This window comes from Phascolarctos cinereus, unplaced genomic scaffold (genome assembly GCF_003287225.1).
Source record: "Phascolarctos cinereus isolate Bilbo 61053 unplaced genomic scaffold, phaCin_HiC Scaffold_3;HRSCAF=262, whole genome shotgun sequence".
Classification (NCBI taxonomy): Eukaryota; Metazoa; Chordata; class Mammalia; order Diprotodontia; family Phascolarctidae; genus Phascolarctos; species Phascolarctos cinereus.
The window spans coordinates 147,468,779-147,493,434 of NW_027555736.1; the positions used below are offsets into that span (position 1 = coordinate 147,468,779).

General features: G+C 42.5%; 1 protein-coding gene across 4 annotated transcripts in view; it reads left to right on the forward strand.

Annotated features, from left to right (window-relative positions):
• The window catches only part of IQCH (IQ motif containing H), a 146,873-nt gene that overhangs the window by 97,792 nt on the left and 24,425 nt on the right, over nucleotides 1-24,656 (forward strand). For 3 of the 4 annotated variants that reach the window (XM_078150622.1, XM_078150625.1, XM_078150623.1), the window contains one exon: nucleotides 18,617-18,781. The exons of the other annotated variant lie outside the window; for it this stretch is intronic. In XM_078150622.1, coding sequence (XP_078006748.1) covers nucleotides 18,617-18,781 — 165 coding nt within the window. The remainder of the gene's footprint in view (nucleotides 1-18,616; nucleotides 18,782-24,656) is intronic. 4 annotated transcript variants of the gene reach the window in all.

A 24,656-nucleotide genomic window follows, 5' to 3' on the forward strand; every position in this document is an offset into this window, starting at 1 on the left:
ACTGACAAAAGGAAAATAGCACTTGGCATTATTATCTTAATAAAGCTCAGAAGGCCAAGTGTAACATTTAATCTACACAGCTAGCCTAGACAGGACCAGCCTTATATAGAGGCAGGCAACCAATGTGGTATGATTTCAGGGACCCAGCCAAGTCCTTCTGTCCTGCCTCCTCCCACCCCACCCCCACCTCCCGTCAATTAATGATGATAATTAATTAATAATAATTAATGATAATTGAATGATGAATATTAGATTCTCTTCTAAGTGCAGGTTTTGACAGGGTAGGATAGAGCACAAGTATACTAGACGGCTCAGAGAAATTGAGGGAGGCAAGGGGAGATGCTATGTTTAAGAGAAAAGAATGAAGAGAAAGTATGTTGACAGTATTCAGCACTAACCGTTGACATTTACATAGCACTTTAAACATCTTCCTCACAACTTTGAGGCGAGTTGTATAAATGTTATTATCCTCGTTTTACAGTTGGCACTCAGATTAAAAGTGAATTGCCCAAGGTCATAGACCTAAGACGTGTCAGAGGCAGGATTTGAACTTGGGTCGTCTGACTCTGGGTCTAGTATTCTTTCCTCCACATCACGATGCCTCTCAAGCGTCTTAGATTTTGCAGTTTTTCAAGTTCCCACATTAAATCCCCATAGTTATCTGATGCTAGTGACCCTCCTACTTGGCCTGTTGAATAACCATTACCCTACTCCCCTCCTACAAAAAAAATAAATAATTGGCTCCCACACCAGCCACTGTGAAGTTGTCAGCTGCTCCACAGGGTCCTTTCCAGTTGTGGCCAATAGCAGCAACTGACAGTGGTTGTAACTGAGCATTTGGTTTTATTCCTGAATCTACAGCTTAAAGCTGTTCCTTTTGAAAGGAAGAAGTGGGTCATCTGCCTGCCCTCCTTCTGTAGTACGTTGTGGATTTCTGGAGCCCCAGCTGTTAGATTGTGCCTGTAAGTAAGGAAATGCACAATGCAAACAGGTACTGAGCCTGGATCAGATTTCTCTCAGCTTTGTTGCCGCTGACAATGAGTCTGGCCTCTGTACTTCTTTAGAATCTGGCCCTGAGGCTTCATGCGATCTCATTGTCCTAGGCCCATTTGGTGACAACCTGTACTCACACTGTTCAATTAGGGGAACTACATTGCCAAATGAGAATCTCTACCAAGGAAGAAATCACACCCCTTCCATGCCACTAGAAAGATATTGTTGACTGACTGTGCTTTTTGACAAATAGTTTGGGCCAGATGTGGTGGTACATGCCTGTAATTCTGGGGTAGGAGTGCAGGAGAGGGAGAGGGACAGAAAGGAGGAAAGGGATGTGGGGAGAAAGTGAGGGGGGAGGAGGCTGAAGCTGGTAGATCTCTGAAGTTCAGGAGTTCTGAGCTCGGGCAAAAGCTGATCAAGCATCCACACTAAATCGGGTATAGATATTACGAGCCTCCCAGAAAGGGAGGGTCACCAAGCTCCCTACAGAGAGGCATACCAGGAAAGAACAGTTCAGAGTAAAGTAAGTGCTGTGTGTTCAGTCAGTGGGTTAGCCTAACTTCTTAGATCAGTAGCCAGCTGCCACAGGGAACAATCAGAAAAGAAAGGGTAACCAAAGGCTTGCAGTTCTGGATTTGGTAGGAGAGGGTCTGGATTCAAATCTTGACTCTGCTGTTTGCTAGTTATGAGAACTTGAGTAAGTCATTGAACCTCAGTTTCTTTGTCTGTAAAATGGAGAAACTAGACTAGCTGTTGTTCAGTCGTGTCTGACTCTCCGTCCGTGACCCCATTTGGGGTTTTTCTCTGCAAAGATGCTGGAGTAGTTTGCCATTTCCTTCTCAAAGAGTTCATTTTACAGCTCTGAGGCAAACAGGGTTAAGTGGCTTGCCCAGTGTCACAAGCCCCTAAGTGCCTGAGGCCAGATTTGAACTCAGGAAGATTCATCTTCCTGACTCCAGGCCCAGCACTCTAGCCACTGTGCTCCCAAATTGGACTAGAATACGTTCCAAATCCATATCTTACGATCCCATTTTAAAAGGGATGGATGGGTCGGTTTGCGTAATAGGCATAGCATATCTTCTGCACACTCCAATACGGCATTCCTTTCATGGGGTCCAATGCTGACCCAGCTAGGAGGGACTTTATAGGTCATCTAGTTTAGAAGGTCTTACCCTTCAAGAACTCCTAAGGACTCTATGATCTTGTTGGATTTTTTTAATAGCTGTATTTCAATAGAATCAGTTTCCTTTGTAATCCTACATCTTTAATTTATTTAAAAACATTATTCTGAAAAAGGGTCCACAAGCTTCACTAGACTGACAAGACACAGAAAAAGGTTATGATCCCCTGATCTAGTCCAAGAGAGGAAGAATCAATGATTTAGAGATGCTGGAAGAAATGATTCATTTTGTGGGTTTCTGCTGCTTCAGAATTTGTTTGGGGACATGATTTAAAGTTGTCTGGAGGGTTTTGGGCAGAACTCAGGTGAGTCCCTGCCTTTTCTCTGCGGTCTTGTCTCCTATCCCCCAGGGGCCCTTTAAGAACTAAACCCACAACATGTAGGTAGTGATCTAGTCCACCTTCACATAAGGCCCACCTTTCAGACACATAAAATGAGACACAAGCAATCTCCAAAGCTCTGTTCAAACATCATTCCCTGCATGAGGCTCCTCCTGATTCCCCAGGTGATAGCTGATAGTCTCAACTTTGTATATATTTTGTATTTATTTATATGTGTAAACATGACTAATATGGAAATAAGTTTTCCATGATTGCACATATATAGCCGATATCAAATTGCTTACTGTCTTAGGGAAAGGACAGCATAGGAAGGAAGGGAGAAAATTTGGAACTTAAAACTTTATAAAAAATGAAAGTTAAAAATTGTCTTTATATGTAATTGAAAAAATACTGCTCTATGTATACATCGTTGGTTTTCCCCAGTTGAAAATAAGCTTCCTGAAAGCAGAAACTTTCATTTTTGATTCTATAGCCTCAGTTTAGCACAGTGCTTGGCACATAGTAGGAGCTTAAATCCTTATACTGTTTATTGAATGAATGAATGAATTGGCTTCATTCCTTATTCCTTTCAAAATTGTAGGAATGTCTTTAGAATTGCTTCTTGACTTTTTTTTTCCCCCTCTGTCCGCCTCAGTTACCTCTGGTCATGTTTTACATTTTTGGTGGTTTTAAAGATCCATTTGTTTTCACTTTTGAAGCAAGTTTTTAAGAACCCACTTAAACCACAGCCATTTCAAAGTAGCCAGGGTTCCCACAAACCCAAGATGCTTCTAGGAATCCTGACAGCTGCAGGATGGAAGGAAGGGTCAAGCATTCTTGAGAGCTAGTAACTCAGTAACTAGCCCCTTTCCCTTCCCAGGAGTTAATCTACTCAATTTTTACTGAAATTTTTTTTTAATTTATAGTTTATTAATGCAGAATCCGTCCTTCAAGGCCAAGATGAAATGCCATCTCCTGCATGAAGCTTATTCTGCCCTTCCACCTACTCCAAAATAGTGATCTCACCTTTTTCTAAACTCACAAAGTACTTTAGTGCATTTGTATGTTACACCTATAGGAGCATAGAATTTAGGGAATCTTAGAGATCATCTGGTTATGTTTGCTCATTTGAAATATTATCATCCTAGATTCCTCTCTAACTCTCACCCCTCCCCATCCCACCTCCATGCCCGAGTCCAAGCTGTTGCCAAGGTCTGTTGATTTCACCTTTGCAACATCTTTCCTATATGCCCTCTTCTCACCTCTGGCACTGCTACCGCTCTCCTACAGGCCCTCATCACCTCATGCTTAGATTATTGTGATAGCCTAATGGTGAGTCAGGGCAGCTAGGTAGGGAAGTAGATTGTGTGCTGGCCTTGGAGTCAAGAAGACTCATCTTCATGAGTTCGAATCTGGCCTCAGACACTTACTAGCTATGTGACCCTGGGCAAGTCACTTAACTCTGTTTGCCTCAGTCCCCTCATCTGTAAAATGAGCTGGAAAAAGAAGTGGCAAACCACTTCAGTATCTTTGCCAAGAAAACCCCAAATGGGGTCACAAGAGTTGGACACGAAAAACAGCAATGATGGTGGATCAGCCTGCCTCAGGTCTCTCCCTACTCCAGTCCGTCCTCCATGCAGCCACTAGAGGGATTTTCCTAAAGCACAGGTACAGCCACGTCACTGCCTACTCAGTAAATTCCCCTGGCTCCCTCTCACCTCCAGGATCATATACAAAATCCTCTGCTTGTCATTCAAAGCCCTTCCTGACCTAGCCCCACCTCTACCTTTCCAGTCTTCTTACACCTCACTTCCAGCCCCATACTCTTTGATCCAGTGACACTGGTCTCCTGGCTGTTCCACAAACAAGACACTTCATCTCTCAACTCCAGACATTTTCTCTGGCCCTCCCCCATGCATAGAACGCTGTCCCTGCTCATCTTTGCTTACTAACTTCCCCGGCTTCCTTTAAGTCCCAACTAAAATCCCATCTTCTACAGGAAACTGTTCCTAACTTCTCTTAATTCTAGCACCTTCCCGCTGTTAATTCCATCCTATTTATCTGTACATAATTTGTATATATCTGTTTGCTATCTCCCTCATTAGATTGTAAGCTCCTTGAGTGCAAGGACTGTTTTTTGCCTATTTTTGTATCCCTAGTGCTTAGCACAGTGCCTGGCATATATTAGCCACTTAATGTTCATTGATTGATTTTTTAAAAAAATAAGACCTGGAAAGGGCAGCTAGGTGGCTCAGTAGATAGAGCACTGGCCCTGGAGTCAGAAAGACCTGAGTTCAAATCTGACCTCCGACATATAATGCTAGCTGTGTGACCCTGGGCAAGTTACTTAACCCCATTGCCTACCCCCCCCAAAAAAGACCTAGAGAACTGAATTGATTTTCTCGAGGTCACATTCAGGATTTAAACCCAGGTCCTCAGAATACAAATCCAGTGCTTTTCTATTATAACACACTGCTTCTATCTTAGAGATATTTGGGAATGATTCTTGTCTCCTTCACTGGGTTATAAACTCTTTGAGGGCAGAGAAGTCTCTGATCATCTTGGTATCCCCTACAGCTACCAGCATAGTGCCTAATAGCATGTGCTCAATAAATTGTATTGAATAGATGAATGAATGAATGAATGAATGAATGAATGAATGAATGAATGAATGAATGAATGAAGAGAGTGAGAGAATATATGTTTATATACTGACTGGACAGTGCAAACCTAGTACACACAGTGCCTGCAATATCCAGCTCAGGACTTAATAAATAGTTACTGATTTAATTTTATTCTACCCTGAAAACTTTTAAGGCCCAAGAAGCCTTCTTCCCGCTTCTCCTGCTTGCACCTCTAGTAGGTGGGTGCTCTGAAACTGCAAACAAATTTTGACATTAGCCTAACCAAATTATAATTAGGGGATTGAATTGGCTGTCCTTTACCCTTCCCAAATTGCATAAATTGCACTGCAAAAAACAAATAGCAGTGATTTGAAAATTAGCCAAGGTTTGAAATGATTTATAGAACTGTTCCCATTGGCACAGATAATTGAGAGTTTACTATTTTTGGTTTGGTCTACAACCTTTCTATCAATTTTTCCCCTAAAGTCTACATGCATGGACAGTGAGAAGCATCTTTAGATCCAAGGCCACCGGGTGATCCCTCCTACCCAGGACCTCTGTTTGTGGTGCCCCACCCAGACCCCTACACTCCAGACCTTTCCCTACATAATCTGACTTGGCTTTCATTCTGATCTGGTCTCTATCCCCACATTAGCAGCTATGGCCATTTTTAGGATCCTAGGATTTAGAGCTAAAAAATACCTTAGAAGTTAATTAATACAAATAACTGGCTTTTGTAGTGATTTAAGATTTGCAAAGGAATTCAAATGCATATTTTCATTTGAGCCTCATAACAACCCCATGAAGCATTAGAGGTATTATTATCCCCATTTTACAGACAAATAAATTGAGTCATGGAGAGTTTCAGTGACCTACCATTGTCACTTAGTTAGAAAGTGCCAAAGGCAGGATTTAAACTCAGATCTTCTCCACTCCAAATCTAGTGTCCTTTACACTGCAGCACTCTACTTTCCCCCCCAACAGGGAATCTAAACCTGGGCCTATGACATCGTTTTTATCCAAATTTTGATAACTGTATTCCAATATAAATGGTTTACTTTGTAATCTTGCAGACTGCATACAGCTAGGTTCTGATTAATACAAATAAAAAATCCCCAGAAGTGATTGTACTATTCCGATCCTCAACTGCATATTGTCACAGGGCTAGAACCAATGACCATATTTTTTACATAATTATAACTTCTAATTATGCAAACTCAAATCCAAGTGACCATTTCGGGGGATTCCTTATTTGCATTATTGGGACCTGGCGGTACCTTTTAAAACAGTCTGAGAAGGGGTCCATAGGTTTCATTAGACTGCCAAAGGGATGTCTAACACAAGAAGGGTCCAGAATAATCCATTCGTTTGTACTAGTGAGGTATCCTAACTTTCCCTAGACCACACAGGCAGTGAGTGGTGGATCCGGGGCTGTTACACGCCTTAGACTAGGTGGGTGCTGAGCAAATGCTTGTGGGGTTAAGGTGGACCCTGCCCCTAAACCTGGTGCTCAGCGCTTCTCCTGGAGCCTGCTCCTTGCTTCTGCCGGTACTGCTGTTGAGCCATCTCAGTCTTGTCTGATTCTTCCTGACCCCATTTGGGGTTTTCTTGGCAAAGACACTGGAGTGGTTCGCCATTTCCTTCTGCAGCTCATTGTACGATGAGGAAACAGAGGCAAAGAGGAGTAAGTGACTTGCCCAGGATCACACAGCTAGCACGTGTCTGAGGCCAACTTCAAACTCAGGTCTTCCTGACTCCAAGCCTAGTGCTCTATCCACTGTGCCTGTTTGAGGTCATTTGGGTCAATCACCTTAACCACTGGGCAAAGTCATAGCCAGCTAATGACGTGTCCATTGTTACCTATGACTTAGTGATGGAGCTAAAACTGTCTTCTGACCTCTGACCTTGCTCTCTCTCTTCTCCTTTAAGCTCCTCCACTTCTTGGACGGTGCATGTTGAGGTGGTGCTGCTAACATGGGCCCTTAGCCAAGCTGAAAAGTTGGAAAGTTTGTAACTTACAGATTCCTTTCCCTGTCAACACCTAGTTATTCTCCATGGGCACCCACACCTCTAACAAGCAATATCTTCATCCTTGCCCCTAGCTGCCCGGGATCTCTCCCTATGGTGCCCCACCCAGGCCTTTTCACTACTCCCTTTATCCCATGCTCCCTATCTCTCCAGAGTCCTCTTCTCTGCTAGGATTAAACTGAACTGTTAATGGCTGATAATGGCTTAATATTCTCTCTGCCTACCCACTTATCCCTTCTCAACCCCACCTGCAACCCCAACCCCAGAATACATTTTAACATGAGCCTTCAGGGCCTTAAACAAAAGGAATGAGGAATTTGGGAGTCCCAGGCACATAGGGCAGGGCCAGGACTTTCTGCAAGGAAGCCTGCGTTTCCTCAATGAAGAGTTTGGATTACATGACCATAAAGGTTCTTTTCTGACCTCTCTCATGGTGGCTGGTGTGAATAGGAGTTGTTGCTGCTGCTGCTGTTACTACCTAATTTCAGCATTGGTACTTACTAGCTAGGCACATGATGATGGACAGGTGACTTAATCTCTCCAAGCCTCAATTTCCCCCAAAGTAAAAAAGATGACAATCTTTTTCCTCCTCCCTTGAAGAACTGTTCCAATGCATAATCTTGGGACCCACCCAAGGTTCCCAAGTGTTGTGCCAGCAGAGCAGGAGCCCTCTTGGGGCCAGCCAAGCTGAGAAGCCTGAAAGCACAGACAGGCCCAGTGATGAACTAGGCACTCCTCATCTGAAAACCAGACTAACTCAACTGAGCAGCTCATCACCGAGCTGGCTCCAGGATAATTTTTTCAATCTCAGACATTCATAGATTGATTACTAAGACTCAGAGGAAGCCTAGGATATTAAAGTTCAATCTGGAAGGGTCCTCAGAGGTCATCCAGTCCAATCCCCTCATTTTACAGACAAGGAAACTGAGGCCCAAGAGATGAAATAACTTGTCCCAAGGCCACACCCATAATGTCAGAGGCAGGATTCAAATGCAGGTTTTCTAACTCCAAACCCGGCACTCTTGCCATCTCACCACAAGGGCTTGTGATCTCCATGAGATGGCAGAGCACAGAAGTATTGAAGTAGTTCTGTTCCTGACCCTTTAGTGAGGGATGCACTTTGTAAACCTTAAAGAGCTACAAGGATTTGGTTCCTCGTCTTTGTTGGTTTGGAGTTGCTTCTTCCACGCTCCACTTTGCTAAGATTGTGATGGTTTGGTTATTTTGTTTACTCTACTAGCAGTCTGCTCTATACTCCAAATAAGATGGATCTGACAACATAACAAGCCAGAGAGGAATGGGAAAAGCACAAACTCCTGTAGCCGAAGACATAGATTCAAATCCTGCCTCTGACTCTTTATTTTATTTTATTTTTTGCTAGGCAAGGGGGTTAAGTGACTTGCCCAGGGTCACACAGCTAATAAGTGTCATGTGTCTGAGGCTGGATTTGAACGTGGGTCCTCCTGAATCGAGGACCAGTGCTCTATCCATTGTACCACCTAGCTGCCCCCTGCCTCTGACTCTTTAACTAGTTTAGCAAGCCACTTAACTTCCTTCACCCTCAGTCCCCTCATCTTCCAAATGGGGGTGAGGGGATGGTGAACCTGACCCCTGAGGTCCCCTCCAGCTCTATATCTATGACCCCATACTATCCCAGCCCAAGTTAGAACAGGGTTTGCAAAGAGAATGAGGCTGGGACCCTTAGGACAGTGGCCTGTAATGAGGCATTGTGTCCAACATAGGTGTGAGCCCCCTGGGGAGCCAGTGCACATCTGCAACTTGGGGTAAAGGAAAAACAGCAGGAGGCTCCCAGTGGTGATCAGAGCATCTCAGAAAGTGATCCTTGGCTATCTCTCCTCCCTTCTCTTCTCTTCCCTTCCTCCCTAAATTAGACAGCCTCTAGGAGAAAAGAAATGTGTGGTGGGAATCCCTCAAAATCTGTTTTTTTACAATTAGATTTCAAAGCCAGTGGCCCAGACAGGAGGGCTAGCTCTAGGACCCAGAGAAAGATCCTAGGGAAGGTCACTTTCCCCTCCCCTTTCCCTCTGGATCTATGCTCTTGCTTAAAGGTTGGCTGTGATTTCAGATTCTCCTCTTCCTCTCCACTACAGCTGCCCAATCTGATTCAGCTCATTGTTATGCATAACGAAAAACTGATTGATGCCATGGAAACAGGTTTTCCTGGCACAGACCCTAGAAGCCTGGAAGGAAACCAGAGAGTGGTCACTGCTGCACCACCCCGACCATATTCCTTTCTCTCCCAGGTTAAGGCCTTGATGGGAATCTCCATAGAATTCCAGTTCTAGTTCAATCTTCAAAGCAAATGAGTATAGATTGTTTCAGGGACCCCTAATCAGTTCCTTGATTAATAGGGTTTCGATAGGGTCTAACCCCTACACTGTATCCTTTGCTATAAAGAATACAATGAAGTAAAAGATTATAGGTATTTGGAGAGGAAAGCTTGACAGTAATGCTTGTCCCGAGATGTGTTGACCACAACCAATCTGCGCACTATGCATGCTTATATATAAGACACAATCCCTGTCTCTGTGGAGCTTACAGCCTACTTCAGGAAACATAACATGCAAACATGAAGCATTTAGAAAGCAGTTCCATCACCCTAAGCTGGATGGCTCTCTGTTTTGCATGACTTCAGTATGTGTAATGAGTATCAACTTTCTCGTCTTCTCAATGGGTGGGGGAAGGTTGGGTCTAAGTCTCAAATGCAGCGAGAGTTCCAAGAAAAGAGTAGCCAGTATTGATCCTCAGTGGCCAGGAAGGCTTCATGTGTAACAGACAGCACAACTTCATGAAGGGTATATAGATTTTGGATTAGGAGAGAGGAGGGGAAGGCATCTGGGGATGGAGCAATCAGATGATATGGTTCCCCCACACCCTCACAAAAGAAACAATCATTTCAGAAACTAAGCATTTTTAATGCTTAATTTGTTTATATTTTTTATTCCACACAAAACAAAGTTTTCTCTATAAGGAATATGAATAAGAAACCAGGCCTGGAGGAGAGTCCTTTGAAATTCTTTAGAGAAAGTCCATAAATTGACATGAAGAGTCCTAGTTCTCTAGAAAGTTGAGAAGGGGGAAGAAAAACATTCTTCTTGCTCAGTGTGGAAGAGAAGGATGATTTCCTGGGCACTGGAGCAGGAGCAAGGAGCCTTAGCTTACAGTCACTTAGTAGCTGTGTGACTTTGGGGCATACTCCTTAACCTCTCTGTCCTGTGGTTTGTTGTTGTTCAATCTTTCAGTTGTGTCTGAATCTTTGTGACCCTATTTGGGGCTTTCTTTCTTGGCAGAGATACTAGAGTGGCTCGCCATTTCCTTCTCCAGCTCATTTTACCTATGAGGAAACTGAGGCAAACAGTTAAGTGACTTGACCAGGGTTGCACAGCTAGTAATCTGAGACCGGATTTGAACTCAGGTATTCCTGACTCCTGGCCTGATGCTTTATCCACTGTTCTACTTAGCTGCTCTTCAGTTTCCTTACCCATAAACTGTGAACAATAATACTCGTACAACCTACCTCACATAGAAGCTTGAGCTACCATTTTTGCAGTTGTACTGATTCTACAATTTTGTGATTCTCACAAAAGGGTTGAAAACACTGGAATCTTAAGAAATCAATCATTCCTACTGAGACCTCTACTGTGCCCACCCCTATGCTAGGTGATTTGCCCAATGTCACCCACAAGGCTTACATAGAAGAGTCTATGTGCTTCATGGAGGAGGTATGTGTCTTATTGAAGAATTAGGAAGATTTAGGGATACATGGGTAGCAAAACAAGCTAGCTTTATTGAAGGAACACACTAATGATAAGAAGGGCAATCAGGGAAGATGGGAACAGGTCAGTCTCACTGGCGAGGGCCTGGGTGGAATTAGGTACCTCACTGGAATTAGATGTCCCAGATAGAATGGAGTACCTCAAACCAGTAAAGTCTGGTGGGGTTTGAGAGTGTTCTCAGCCAGTTTGAAGACCAAGCATCGAAAGAAGGGAATGAAGAGCTTGGCCCTGGGACCTCACTGCTAATAGGGATGTGGCAGGGAGGGTGGTGAGACTCCCGGGCAATTGGCAGCTAGTTGTCATCCAGCCCCCTTGTTACTGGGAAAAGAGCTGATATGGCTGGTCTTACTCTGCTAGGGGGACTCAGAAGACTTGAGCTTCCTCAGCGTTTTTTCATTCAGTGGCAGGGTGGAGGGGGCTTGAGCTGGGCCTTAAAGGATGAATGGGGATGGGATGGAAAGGAGAAGGGCATGTCTAGCAGAGGAAACATCAGCTGACCTGGGGTGCTGACTGAAGAGCACTATCTATCCTTTATGTAGATTTATGGGCCTAGGAGATAGATTGATAGACTTGGAGCCAAAAAGACCTAGATTCACATCTCAGCTCTACATTCACTAGTTATGTGAACTTGAGCAAGTAATTTAACCTCTAAAAATGGGCATGATAATCTGCAATTGGACAGCTAGGTGGTGCAGTAAGTAGATAGAGAGCCAGGCCTGGAGTCAGGGACACCTGAGTTCAAATCTGGCCTCAGACACTTACTAGCTGTGTGGCTCTGGCAAATCATTTAACCCTTTTGCCTCACTTTCCTCATCTGTAAAATGAGCTGGAGAAGGAAATGGCAAAGAACTCCAGTTATCTTTGCTAAGAAAACCCCAAAAGAGGTTACACACACAAAAAATGACACAACCAAAAAAAAAAAAAAGACTAAACAATTGCAATTTGCCCTAAGAACCACTAGGCCTTGCCATTTACTTTGCAGCTGATTCTTTCCTATGTGTTGTCTCCCAGTTAGAGTATGAACTCCACAAGAAGTAGGAACTGTCTCATGTTTTCTCTTTATCTTCAGTGCCTGAGAGTTCTGTACAAGTAAAAGCAGCTAGACAGTGCAATGGTTAGAGTACTGGACTTGGAATCAGGAAGACTCATCATCCTGAGGTCAAATCCGGCCTCAGATACTTACAAGCTCTGTGACCCTGGGCAAGTCAGTTAATGCTGTTTGTCTCAGTTTCCTCATCTGTAAAATGAGCTGGAGAAGGAAATGGCAAACCACTCTCATATCTATGCCAAGAAAACCCCAAATGGGGTCATGAAGTGTCGGACACAAATAAACAACCACAAAGGTTTAACAAATGATTTTTCATTCATTTATTCATTCATTCACCTAACTCCCAGGGTTGGTGTGAGGATCAAGCAATGTAATGTGTGTGAAGCACTTTGCCAACTTTAAAAGCATTATGTAGAGGTTGGCTATTGTTGTAGTCATTGTTATTTTAGTGATTCCAGGAGACAAGATCAGGGAAATAAACAAGAGACCTTTCCCAGAGGATAGCCCTTCATAACCTGGCCCCTTCTGACCTTTCCAGTCTTCTTAGACCTGTCTTCCCTCCACTCACTCTACAATCCAGGGACTCTGGCCTCTTTCTGTTCCTTGAACAAGACACTCCATCTCCTGATTCTAAGTGAGGTTTTCATTGACTGTCCCTCATACCTGTTACTCTCTCTGTCTCTATCTGTCTGTCTGTCTGTCTGTCTCTCTCTCTCTCTCTCTCTTTCTCTCCCTGTCTCCATCTCTCCTCTCTCTGTCTCTGTCTCTCTCCTCATCTCTGTCTTCGCTGGCTTCTTTCAAGTCTCAGCAAAAGTCCTACCTTCTTAGTTTTCCTTAATCTTTTAGACTAACCCCAGTTTTATCCTATACCTAGCTTGTTTGTACGTAGTTGTTTGCCTATGGTCTGCCCTATTAGACTGTGAGTTTCTTGAGAGCAGGGACTAGTTTTTGCCTTTCTCCGTATCTCCAGAGACTAGCCCAGTGCCTGGCACATTGTAAGCATTTAATAAATGCTTGTTGACTTGAGATTAGAATCTCAGCAAAGTGGCCCATACCAATTAGACTAGGCCCCCCAAAACACACTTCTGATGAAAAAGTCAGCTTAGTTGATGAAGGGTCCCTCACCAATGACTGGCACCAATACTTCAGTAGAATGGTAGGGTAGGAGGCAACCTGACAGTAAGGGAACTGTCCTACACCTCCTCATCACTGAGCGCTCTTCAGATGGTACCACCCGTTTGTCCTTTTCCACGTGACTGTCAAACTTCTTTGCTTGTAGAAGTCAAATACAATACAAATGAGGAGAAGAATATCTTGAACCTAGGTTTGACTCTATTGCATAGGCAAAGTTAACTCTATTCCATATAATATGATTTGAGAAACAGCAAAAGGCTCATTTGCCAGTGAATATTTCAAGCTCCAACCTCCCATGAGCTTAAAAATGACTGTTACTGGATTGTTTCAAATGTGCCTAAAAATTTACATTTTAATAGGAGACCTTACATTGACATTGTCTCCAGAAGGTCCCTGTTAAAATACAAATACTTCATCTGGGGAGGAGCAACTCATTAATAGACATCAACACATTAGCATTTTGTCAGTTCTAGAGTGGAGAAAAAGAGTCCCGAGTATATGGAATGAAAAAAAAAATGAGTAGGGGAAGGGATAAGGGTAGCAAAAATTTGGAGCAGTCTGGAGGCACTGCCCAAAGAAAGTGGACGAGGTGGTATGGTTCGAGGCCCTAGCAGCAAAGGAGTAACTAAAAGACACTGAGCAATGGAATGGGGATTCAGAAAGGAACAGATGATGACCCCAAATGTTGCCATAATTCACAATTATGCCTAAAAGAAGCCCTGACTATAACAATCCACAAAATCTCTACTGGAAAGTAGGGATTCAGCATAAAAGTTCCATTTTCACTGTGGGCTGATAGTGCCCTGTTTCCACATTCTACAAGGCTGGAGCGGGAGAGAGAAATTGCTGCATTTACCTCTCCTTCCCATCTCTTACACTCCATCATCACTCCCACACTTTTCCTCATAACAACCTCTGTTTTATAGACACAGAAGCTGAGAGTCAGGTTAAATGACTTGCCCAGGGTCACATAATTTATATACATCAAAGACAGGCTTTGAAACTAGGTCTTTCTGCCTCCGAAATTGGTTCTCTCTCCACTAAGAAACATGGCCTCTAAATGACTTCGCCTGTGTTTGCTGATTGTTTTGTTTTTCTTCTCACTCAAGTCACTGAGCAGTTGTCTGTCCAATCCCCCTAGCGGTCAAGCCCCTAAGCTCAGGGGCTCAGGGCAGCTGCTCCATTTGGGCATTACCACAGAGTGGCCCTAAGGGTCAAAGGGTCCTGAAATCAGAAATCCAGAGAGGACCCCTGAATCCTATAGAAAGGGCCCATGGCAATGGAAACAAATGCTTACAAAAGCCTTTTAGCCCAAGAGGCCAAGGTGACTGTGATATCAATCAGGCAATTTCACTGATTTAATTCTGAGTATGTGCCAAGCCAAGTGGTGATGACTATGGAGAGACCCAGAGGAGGAGACTTAGCATCCCTTGGAGGGCCCAGTGATTGTGCAGAAACCGAAGTTATGGCACAAGCTATTTTTACATAATAGTATAGGAAGTCTAGATCTAGAAGGGTACATAAAGCAGCATCTAGTTCAACCCTTTCATTTTGCTGAGAAGAAAACTGAGGCCAAGAGTGGTATAATTGTCGTTCTTTGTCCTTTGTTCTCAAAGAGGACATGATGTTGGGAAGGTGATGTCATGGCGTACAAGAGAACTGGATATAAGTGAGGCAGGGCTGTGCAAAGTCACCAGCCTCACTCTCTCCTCTGGAGCTATCCGGATCCAGTGGCAAGATATAGATCAGGACCACTAGAGATGGCCCCGATGTAGTGAGAGGCCTTGGTCTTTTTTTAGTGAAGGTCTTTTCAGTTTGTCTGAGGCAATGCCCATTCAGTGATTAAGGCTAGGTAAGAAATGAGGCAAAGAATGGCCTTTTTAACCTGACCAGGATAAAAAAAAAAATCTGTCAGAGAGGGGAAGACCCTCAGTGTTTCTGGCCAAAACAGAAACAATTTTTATTTACACTCACTCTGAACCAGCAGAGCCCAAACAATGACCAAATGAGACTTGGACTGGGACCTATTGTTGGCCAATCAGTGAAATAAAGCGTGGTCCTTAAAAAATAAATCTAGCCAGTAAACCCCAAGATATTTTGTGAGGTATAAAGTGACTTACTGAAAGCCACACAGGTTTTAGGAAGTAGAAATAGGATTTGAACCCAGGTCCTCTGGCTCTAAATGCAGCCTACTTTCCATAGGACCACACTTCTACTCATAAATAAAGTAAATAATTCCAATAAAACTCAAAAAGCTTGCTTTCGATGAAAAGGTTAGGAAGATTTCTTTATCATTGCTAAATGGCTTTGCTTAGGTGGTCTACTGACGGCATGTTAAATTTCCAACTGGAAATGATGAAGAAAAGGTTTAAGATTTCCTTTATGTTTAGTTTTTGTTGTGATTTGATGAAAGAAGATGTGGTATAATGGAAAGATCAGGCTTAGTAGCAAGAGACCTAGGTTCTCACCCCAGTACTGCTGTGACCTTAGGCAGGTCACTTAACCTGCAGTTCTAGAAAAGCCTTAGTTTCCTTATCTATGAAAGGAATTATAGTAATTCCTCCCCCTTCCCTCCCCCCCCCACCTTGCCTGACTGAATTGGGGCCAGGAAGAGAATATTTTTATGAATATCAGAAGAGACAATATGTATGAAAATGCTTTGGGGGGAATAAAGCTTCAAAGTGCTAAGCAAATATGAAATGAGCATAAAATTAACGTGCAGTAATGAAAAGGTGAATCACCCCAAAGTTAATGTGCTTTGCAGTCAACCCAAGTGCTTGTCATGGAATGCAACCTCACCCTCATCAAGAGCGTTACAAAGTTTGACCAGACTCTCAGAAAATTTCCTGCCTTGCAAGAATGGAAAGTAGCTGTCCCCACCTGATTTGCATTTTACACGATGCAGCAGGAAATATTTAAGTTGACAAATAGGATATTTAACACTGCAACAGATATTTGGCAGTTAGTTTTTAACAATTGTTACAAATGTGATTTATTTGCTATTATAAAAAGGGCATTACTATGTGAATATGACTCAGAAATTAGCTCCAGTTTAGCAAGAGGCCTTGACTGCCTGACCTCTTAATATCCTTATAATGATGCCATTTACCATTCAATGCTTAGTCAAGTCACTCACTGCTAGATTTGTTTTAAAGGAGGCCACTGTAGGGCAGAGGAACTGTGTGTGTTAACATACTGCCTTGGTGTGTTAGGCACATGCTCTACCCGCCTTTTAACAGAGAAAAAAAGTGGGGGGGCTTAATCAAGTCCTTCACGAAAATGTGTTAGATTTCAATTTGCTACAGTGAGAATGCATTACTACTCATTACAACCTAGTCCATCTAGATCATACGTTACATTTTCTCCACCAGATCCTTCCCAGGGTAGGCTGAGCCACTGGGTACCACAAACTAGCCAGCTTTTGACCACCTAGTAACTCCAGGTTTTAATTTCAACCAAAAGATAGTCCCTGGTAGGGAGAGGCTTCTCCCAAGGGCCAAGGGCATCAGTGCTGTTGCTCTTCATCCTTTGTTTTTCAGACCAATGACATCACGGAGTGATGTCTTGATTTGCAAATGAATGAGTCGGCTAATCTGAACCAGGCCTGGTCTAAACAGCCACACCCTTGAGCTACTAAGTCTAAGTATAGAATCCCACATGGATCTCACCAGGAAACCCCCTAACCAAAGCCGCTCCGTAATATTGACAGCAGTAGTTTATGGGATCCCATAATCATATATGTAGAGCTAAAAAGGACTTCAGAGACCACAGACTTCAAGCCCCTCATTTTGTAAACGAGGGAAAAGAGGCCCAAAGGTCAGTGTCAAAAGTGGGATTCGAACCCAGGTCCTCCAACCCCAGAGACAATGTTCTTAGAGGGGAGTAAAGGAATAGCACGGGATCATAATATAGACATAGAACTGGAAAGGACTTTAAAGGTCATGGAGACCAACTCCCTTGCTCTGCTGATGTTGTTCAGTCATTTTCAGTCATGTCTGACTCTTGGTGACCCATTTGGGGTTTTCTTTCTTGGCAGAGATACTGGAGTGGTTGGCCGTTTTCTTTTCCAGCTCATTTTACAGATGAGGAACTGACGCAAATAAGGTTAAGTGACTTGGCCAGGGTCACACAGCTAGTAAGTGTCTGAAGCCAGTTTGAGCTGAAGAAGATGATTCTTCCTGACTCTGGGTGCTTTATCTACTTCGCCATACACAGAAGAAGAAACAGAGGCATAGTGTGGTTAAATAACTAGCCCAGGGTCACATTAGTGACCCTAGTAAGTGTTTGAAGTAGGATTTGAATCCAAGTCTTCCTGACTCCAGAACTACTATTCTGATAATATACTTTACGACAGGTGATCCTTACAAGAAACCTGAGAGGTAGATGGTACAATTCTCCCCATTTTATAGTTCAGGAAACTGAGTCTCAGAAAAAAGGGAAGTGGCTGGCTCAAGGTCACACAGCCAGTAAGTGGCTTAGATAGGACTTGGACCCAGGTCTTCCTCCTCCAAGTGTCATTGACATTCCAAAACAAATAGCTGATTTGCCCAAAGGTAGAATATAGGATTTTATGGGTGTATTAGAATGGTTAAAATAATAATCTAGATGAATAGAGTATTAGTCCTATTGTCCCATTTTACAGATGAAGAAACTGATTCCCAGAAAGATTACTCAGCTTAAAGCAGGAAAGCTAACTAGTGGCAGGTGGTATACATCTTTTTCAAAGTGCTTTCATTTGAACCTCACAAAAAGCCTTTGGGGCAGGTAGTACAGATATCATTCCCTTTTGACAGATGAGGAAACTGAGGTGGAGAGTGGTGTTGAGACTTGCCTAGGGTCACACGACTCAATAACAGCAATGCTTATACAAAAGCATTAGGCACCAGGCCTCCTGACTCAGAGTCCTGTGCTTTTATTCTGTGGCATATTGAAATTCTTAGAGCCCATGGCCGTTTTCTTTTCCAATAGCCAGCCACACCATGACCAGAAGGACAGAAGGTTCAGTTCTGTTCTTTTCTCCAGCACGGGTGAGCCTTTTGTCACAGCAAGTCATTCTTTGCATCAGGCCCTCCTCCTTCTGTCCATTTCGTTTCCCCACAGGGCCCCTCCCCCACCCAATTCCCTTCATTTTTACTCCATTTTCTCAATGGAATTGAGAAATTCCTTTGCCTTGTCCATTTTAGAAATGTTCAGCCATGAGCAGAAAAATCAAAGACTACCTCAGCCTTCGTGAATTTAGTTAACTTTTCTCCAATAAAGTAATAGGACGATTGGGTCGATTTTCTCTGCTGGGTTATTTGCACTCCTGTAACTGCAGTGATCATCTCGACTGTTCTGATTAGGGGTTTATGGCAGCTCCATCACTCAATTGAATGATGTAGAAACAGAAGCAAAAGGTATCTGTTCCATTAAAGTCACATTCCTGCCCCCCCTCCCTTTTTTTGCTGGTCTCATTCCTTCTTTTTTTTTTTCCTTCCTGTTTTGATTAGATATGGGCAACAGACCTTGAACTTCTTTATAGTGACCAGCTTTCCTTGACACAGCTCGTCTTGTATGTGACCAGAGGAAATCTGGATTTCAGTTCTAGTGTCTTAGAAGTGGCACCCTCTGTAAAGAAACTTAATAAATCCCTCAGCCAGATCCAGGCAGAACCAGTAAGTATCGCTCAATCAACCACCATTTCCTAAATACCTACTGAATGTGCCCAGCCCTGTACTACAGATGGAGGGGAGGGGGCTTATGTGAAAATGATAAAGACCTTCAGGATTTGCTGTCCTATTGAGGAGAGAAAATAGACACACACGAAAAGCTAACTAACTAATGCTGCTAAGATTAGAAGGGGAAAAGGTGACTGAGGGATAGAAAATCTTTACAAAAAGTTTCTCTGGTAAGGTTCTTATTTCTAAGATCTATAAGGAAGTTAATTCAAATTTATAAGAATAAGAGCTATTCCCAATTGATAAATTGTCAATGGATATGAACAGGTAATTTCCTAAGGAAGAAATCCTTGCTATTAATAACTATATGAAGGGACAGCGAGGTGGCACAGTGGATAGAGCACCGGACCTGGATTCAGGAGGACCTGAGTTCAAATGCGACCTCAGGCACTTAACACTTACTAGCTGTCTGACCCTGGGCAAGTCACTTAACCCCATTGCCTAACCAAAAACAAAACAAAATGAATAAAAAAATAACTATATGAAAAGTTGCCTTAATATACAAGGTAATGTGTAGTCAGTGCTGAAGGAATGACAAAGATGCCAAGTACTGTCAGAGTTCTACATGGGGAGAATCCCCTATGAGCTAGATTTATCCAAAAGTCTTCACGGAGGAGGTGAGCTGAGCGTTGAAGGACAGGAATAGGCAAAGAAAAGGAATGGGAGGCATTTCAAATAGAGAAAGGAGGGGGTGGCATGAGTCAATGTCATTATCAGACAACATCATTGAGCATCTACTTGTACAGGACACTCCTACCTTAAGTCACACCATCACCAGAACAGGATAGTCACCGTAGCAGCCTCCTGTCTATAATAGGTAAGATCATGGGGTTAGAACTAGAGGAGGTCTTAGAGATCATCTGGTCTTTCTCCTCACTTAGCAGATGAAGAATCTTGGTCCCCAGGAAGGGAAACAGCTAACTCAAGCCATTACCATCATCACAAAGCTAGTAAGCGGCAGAGCTGGGCTGCACAGTTTTAACTCCAAACTTGTACTCTTTCCTCAACTCCCAGGCCAAGCATTTTTTAATGGGATGCCTAAGAGTAGTTTAACTGATTTCTTCAAACACTGATCTTTTTCTAAATCCTGGACGTGTGGCAATTCTAGAGGAGCAATCATAAAGTACTCATTGTTGACATCACCTGTACATCTACAATTGAATAATAATAATAATAATATTATTATTATTATTATTATTATTATTATTATTAGGGATATGCTATTATTATCCCCATTTTACAGATGAGGAAACTGAGGCCAAAAGAGAATAAGTAACTTGCCCAGGCTCATACCACTAGTAAATGTCTGAGGCATAATTTGAACTCAAATCTTCCTGACAACCATTGTGCCAATGGTGGAAAAATGCACTGTGTAGGAGAGCTTCCTTATATGGTTATCCCTCTTCCTTCTAACCTCATATGCTTCACTTGGTCACAGGGACTTTTAATCAATCATCAAGCATTTATTAAGCACCTACTATATACTGGGCACTAGAGATACAAAGACAAAAGAGGAAGCTCATGGCCTCAAGGATATTACATTTTACTGAAAGAGATAACATGAACACAGACACACACATAAACACACATATGCGCACAAGAAAACATCTGGCCATGAGCTCCAGGACAGGCCATCCCAACTCCAAGCTATTTCTAAGAGAATGCTGCAGACGGCGGTGGTTTTCAGTCAGCAACCAGCCCTAAAAGACAATTTGCTGCTTTCAATATGTTGCTTCAGAGAAGTTGAGCCAAAAGCATACGTTGTGTTTTGGATGAGAAGCCTGCTCAGTGGTCTCCCCCATTGCGCCTGTTGGCTTCCTTCCTAAATGCAGGCACCATTGTGGAATTCATCAGAGAAAGAGAGTCTTGCAAATTTTACTTCACTGTAGACATGCAAGAGGAAAACACTATGGTCCTGAATGGTCTGAAGATTCTATAGTCAGAAGGAAAGTGTGTCCGTTGTCACTGTAATCTAGTCTGGAACTGAGTGTGCGTTGTATTTTTAGAAAGATAAAAGTTTTAGCCTTGGTGTGGCTGGAAGTGTATGCTTATAGATGTGTTTGCCTTTACGTTCAGAAGGCAGACATACACAGGTGCACACAGGTACAGACGTGTGTAGACAGATTCACACTAGCCTGCATTTAAAACCAAACAGAAATTGTATTGGAAAACTCTGTGCACATTGGGATTCCTTTTTTAGGAAAAGGAAGGTGTAGTCCTCTCTGACTTCACAGCGCTCCTTCAAAGAACACAATAAAAAGAGGGGCAAAGACAAAATGCTTACGAAAGTACAAAGGATTTCAGAACCCATGAAGTACTTCTGACTTGGGGAGGCACTTTGCATAAGGAACAAAACAAAAACCCAAACTTTTTTTTCTTCCTGTATTCACAGGAGAGAGATTGTCCCATTCCCACCCCAAAGAAGGTGTCAAGAAATTATAATTTAAAGGTTAATGAGCTCCTGATCTAGTGTTCTTGTCAAGCAACCACTTTGAGGAGAAAGAGTAAATTAGATATGATTAGTCCCAGAAGCACATGTTTTAAAAATGAAAAGTAATCAAGTAGCAACTTTTTTAATTAAAATTCTGTCAGAATTAGCATAAATTGCCATCCTTTTCCTATCAGTTTTTACCTAGATGTTCTCCTTCTGGCTTCTCCTTCCTGGGTTTCCAAGGAGTAGTAACAAGGACTATTTTGGAAAACATCTTAAAATAACCAAAATATTCAATAAACATTTTAACAGCTTATGATCTGTAATGAATGATTAAGTAAAACCTTTTGTGTTAAATTATGATGTTAATAATGATTCTGTCTCTTTTAATTTATTATGAATTCTCAAACGCTCCGGGTTTGATTTTGATAAAATGGAACTACAACGGAGTTTATGTGATGACTTTATTTTTAGAAATCCTTCTTTGAAAGAACAAATTTCCTAGATACTGCTGCTACTGTAATTATGTACAAAACCAATCACTCATTATAGTTAGGATACATTATCTTCTAGACAGATGAGGCTAAATAAGCAACACATTAATAATTCAGAGTGCAGTTCATTATGCATGGGGATGCATGCTTTGTAACCAAAATAAGCACCTCATCAGCCTCGTGCCAACCCTTAAACAATAGTTCTGTGTTACCGCAGCCCCATTCAAGTTTACGCTTGTTAAACTGCTACTTGGATTATTTTATCAAACATTCATTTATTTGTGGTCCCTTACTGCAGAGAACAGATTTTGGAAGCTCCTTTTTTCAGTTAATGATTTGAGCAATGGGTGTTATTAATTCTCAGAATATTATAAACATGATTAATTCTCGGCAGAGATTTATTGCACAAGGATTTCAACTATGTCAACTTAAATACATCACTGTCAAAACAAGTATCATGGAGAAAACGAAATGCACTCGGTACTTCCAGTCCTCCAGCTCAGAAGGAAATCGATTTAAATAATGGCTAGAGCAAAATTATATTCTCCAATGAAAAAAGAGTGTTTTTAACTTTCTTTTATTTAGCTGTAAGAATTCTTGTTAGATTGTGATTTAGAAAGAAGACTGGACTTTGACCTAGAACTTTTTTGTCCCTTTTTTGATTTTTCCTCTTTTTCCAGTGAGAGTCAACCTCTGCATTTTCTAGTCATGCCTAACTGGGTTCTGTGGAAATTCAGACTGTTCAGCAATGGCAGAGCAGGGCCCTAAAGAAAGGCCCAGGCTGACACAGGTTTACGTGGGCAGATTGGGTGAATGCCTAGATGGTATGATTTGGGAGGTCTCCAGTAGGACACCCATGCCCGAATACCAACCCCGTCTACTTTTTTGTTTCCTTCCTTTTAGCAGTGTGGTGTAGTGGAAAGTGCCCTAGAATTATAATCAGAAAAGATCAGGATTCAATTCCCAGCTATGGCACTTGCTCCCTGAGCGAGTCACTTAACCTCTCCTAGCCTCAATTTGTAAAATGGGGATATTAATAATTGTTCTACCCGTCTCGTTGGGTTGCTGTGAAGAAAGCCCCCTGTAAATACCAAAGTGCACAGAGATGTGAGACAGCATCATTTGGACTTGATGTCTTAGACTTTAGTTCCCTTATTAAAATTTAAATACCCTCAGGAAGAATCATGGCTTAAACCATTATCAGCTCAGTTACCAGCTAACCTCTCAGCAAATGCAGGTATGGGGAAAAAGGAGAGGGATTTGAGGTAAAGATGTAGGTATACCAGGATGAAGGACAGGGACGCTGAGGGAGGAAATGAAAAGGTGACAAAGACAAACTTCCCATGCTCCATCCCTTTACAGAGGGTCCTTCCAGCACAGGCTACGCAAAGGCAACGGTCAGATGTCTGACCTTGGGTGAGTCTCGTGACCACTTGGTCTCAGTCCCTCAGCCACAAAATACCCACAGCGTATCCGAGAGGGATCATGAAGGCTGTTGAATGAATGAACATTGGCATAAATGGAAATCACAGAAACACCTAGTGGAAATCAGACTAGCTCACTTGGCGTGCACTCCCAGCCTATTCACAAACTTATCTTAATAAACTATCGGTATCTTCACCACAAGAAGGACATCAGACACCTAGAGAACTATACCCAGAATGAGAATCAGCCCTTTAGGACAAATTAGAGGTGTGACCAGGCACATTTAGTTTGAAAATATTTCAAGAGGGTAGTAGGTAATTAGCCCAAATGTCTTGGGTAATTGATTTTTAGAAACTTTATGTCAAGGGTTCTTAACCTAGGATCTACAGATTCCCAAAAAATCCATGGATAGATTACAGGGAGTAATGATGAGAAAAAAGCTAAACCTTTTGTTTCCTTGAAATCCTGTGTATATTATTTTATGCATTTAAAAACATTTTTCTGGGGGCAGCTAGGTGGCAACAGTGGATAGAGCACTGGCCCTGAAGTCAGGAGGACCTGAATTCAAATCCAGCCTCAGACTGAACACTTGACACTTACTAGCTGTGTGACCCTGGGCAAGTCACTTAACCCCAACTGCCTAACCCCCCCCAAAAAAATGTACCATCTGCTTATGTGTTCCAGATTCCTCATGATTTTGATCTTTATGTGAATTAGATGATTTCTAAGGTCCTTTCTCTTTCTAAATCCATGGCCATAGAATCAGTGCTGCTCTAGGGAGAAAATCATCACCATGAACCCCAACCATATTTCTACCTGGTAGCTGCAAAGCATTGTGCTTGACAGCAGAGATACGGGTCAGTGGCTGCAATAAGACATATTTATAGTACTTCTACATAATCACATGCTTTATGGTTATTTTACATATTAGCATACTTTACAGTGTTTATAGTGCTTTCAGGTTTCCCAGCCACTCTCCTCACAGCAACCCTGTGAGGTAGGCCATGCAAGCACAATTATCCTCCATTTCACAGAGGGGCAAAGTGAAATTCAGAAAGGTTGGGGGACTTGGCTGTGACCACACAACTTCAATCAATATGGGAGCCAAGATATAATAAACTTTACAAGTTTCTCCAGACTCCAATATTCTTTGTTCTGATGTTCTTTCCCTTACACCACATTGTCTTTCTGTATTCCATAGCTCTTTCCTTCAAGGAACTTATCTGGTTGGGGAGACAAAACATAAACACATAAAGACAATTAATAAGGTAGCAAGAAAGAAACCAAGTGTTTGATAAAAATGTATGGTACAGACAATAAGGGTCTCAGAGGAGGCAGGGCTCCCTGAGGGCTGGAGTGGTCCTGTATAGATTTGTGGAGAAAGAAGGATTTGAGCTAGGCCTTGCTCGATGGATAAGAATTACTCAAACAGAAGAAGATAGGTCATTCAGACCAAAGGAAA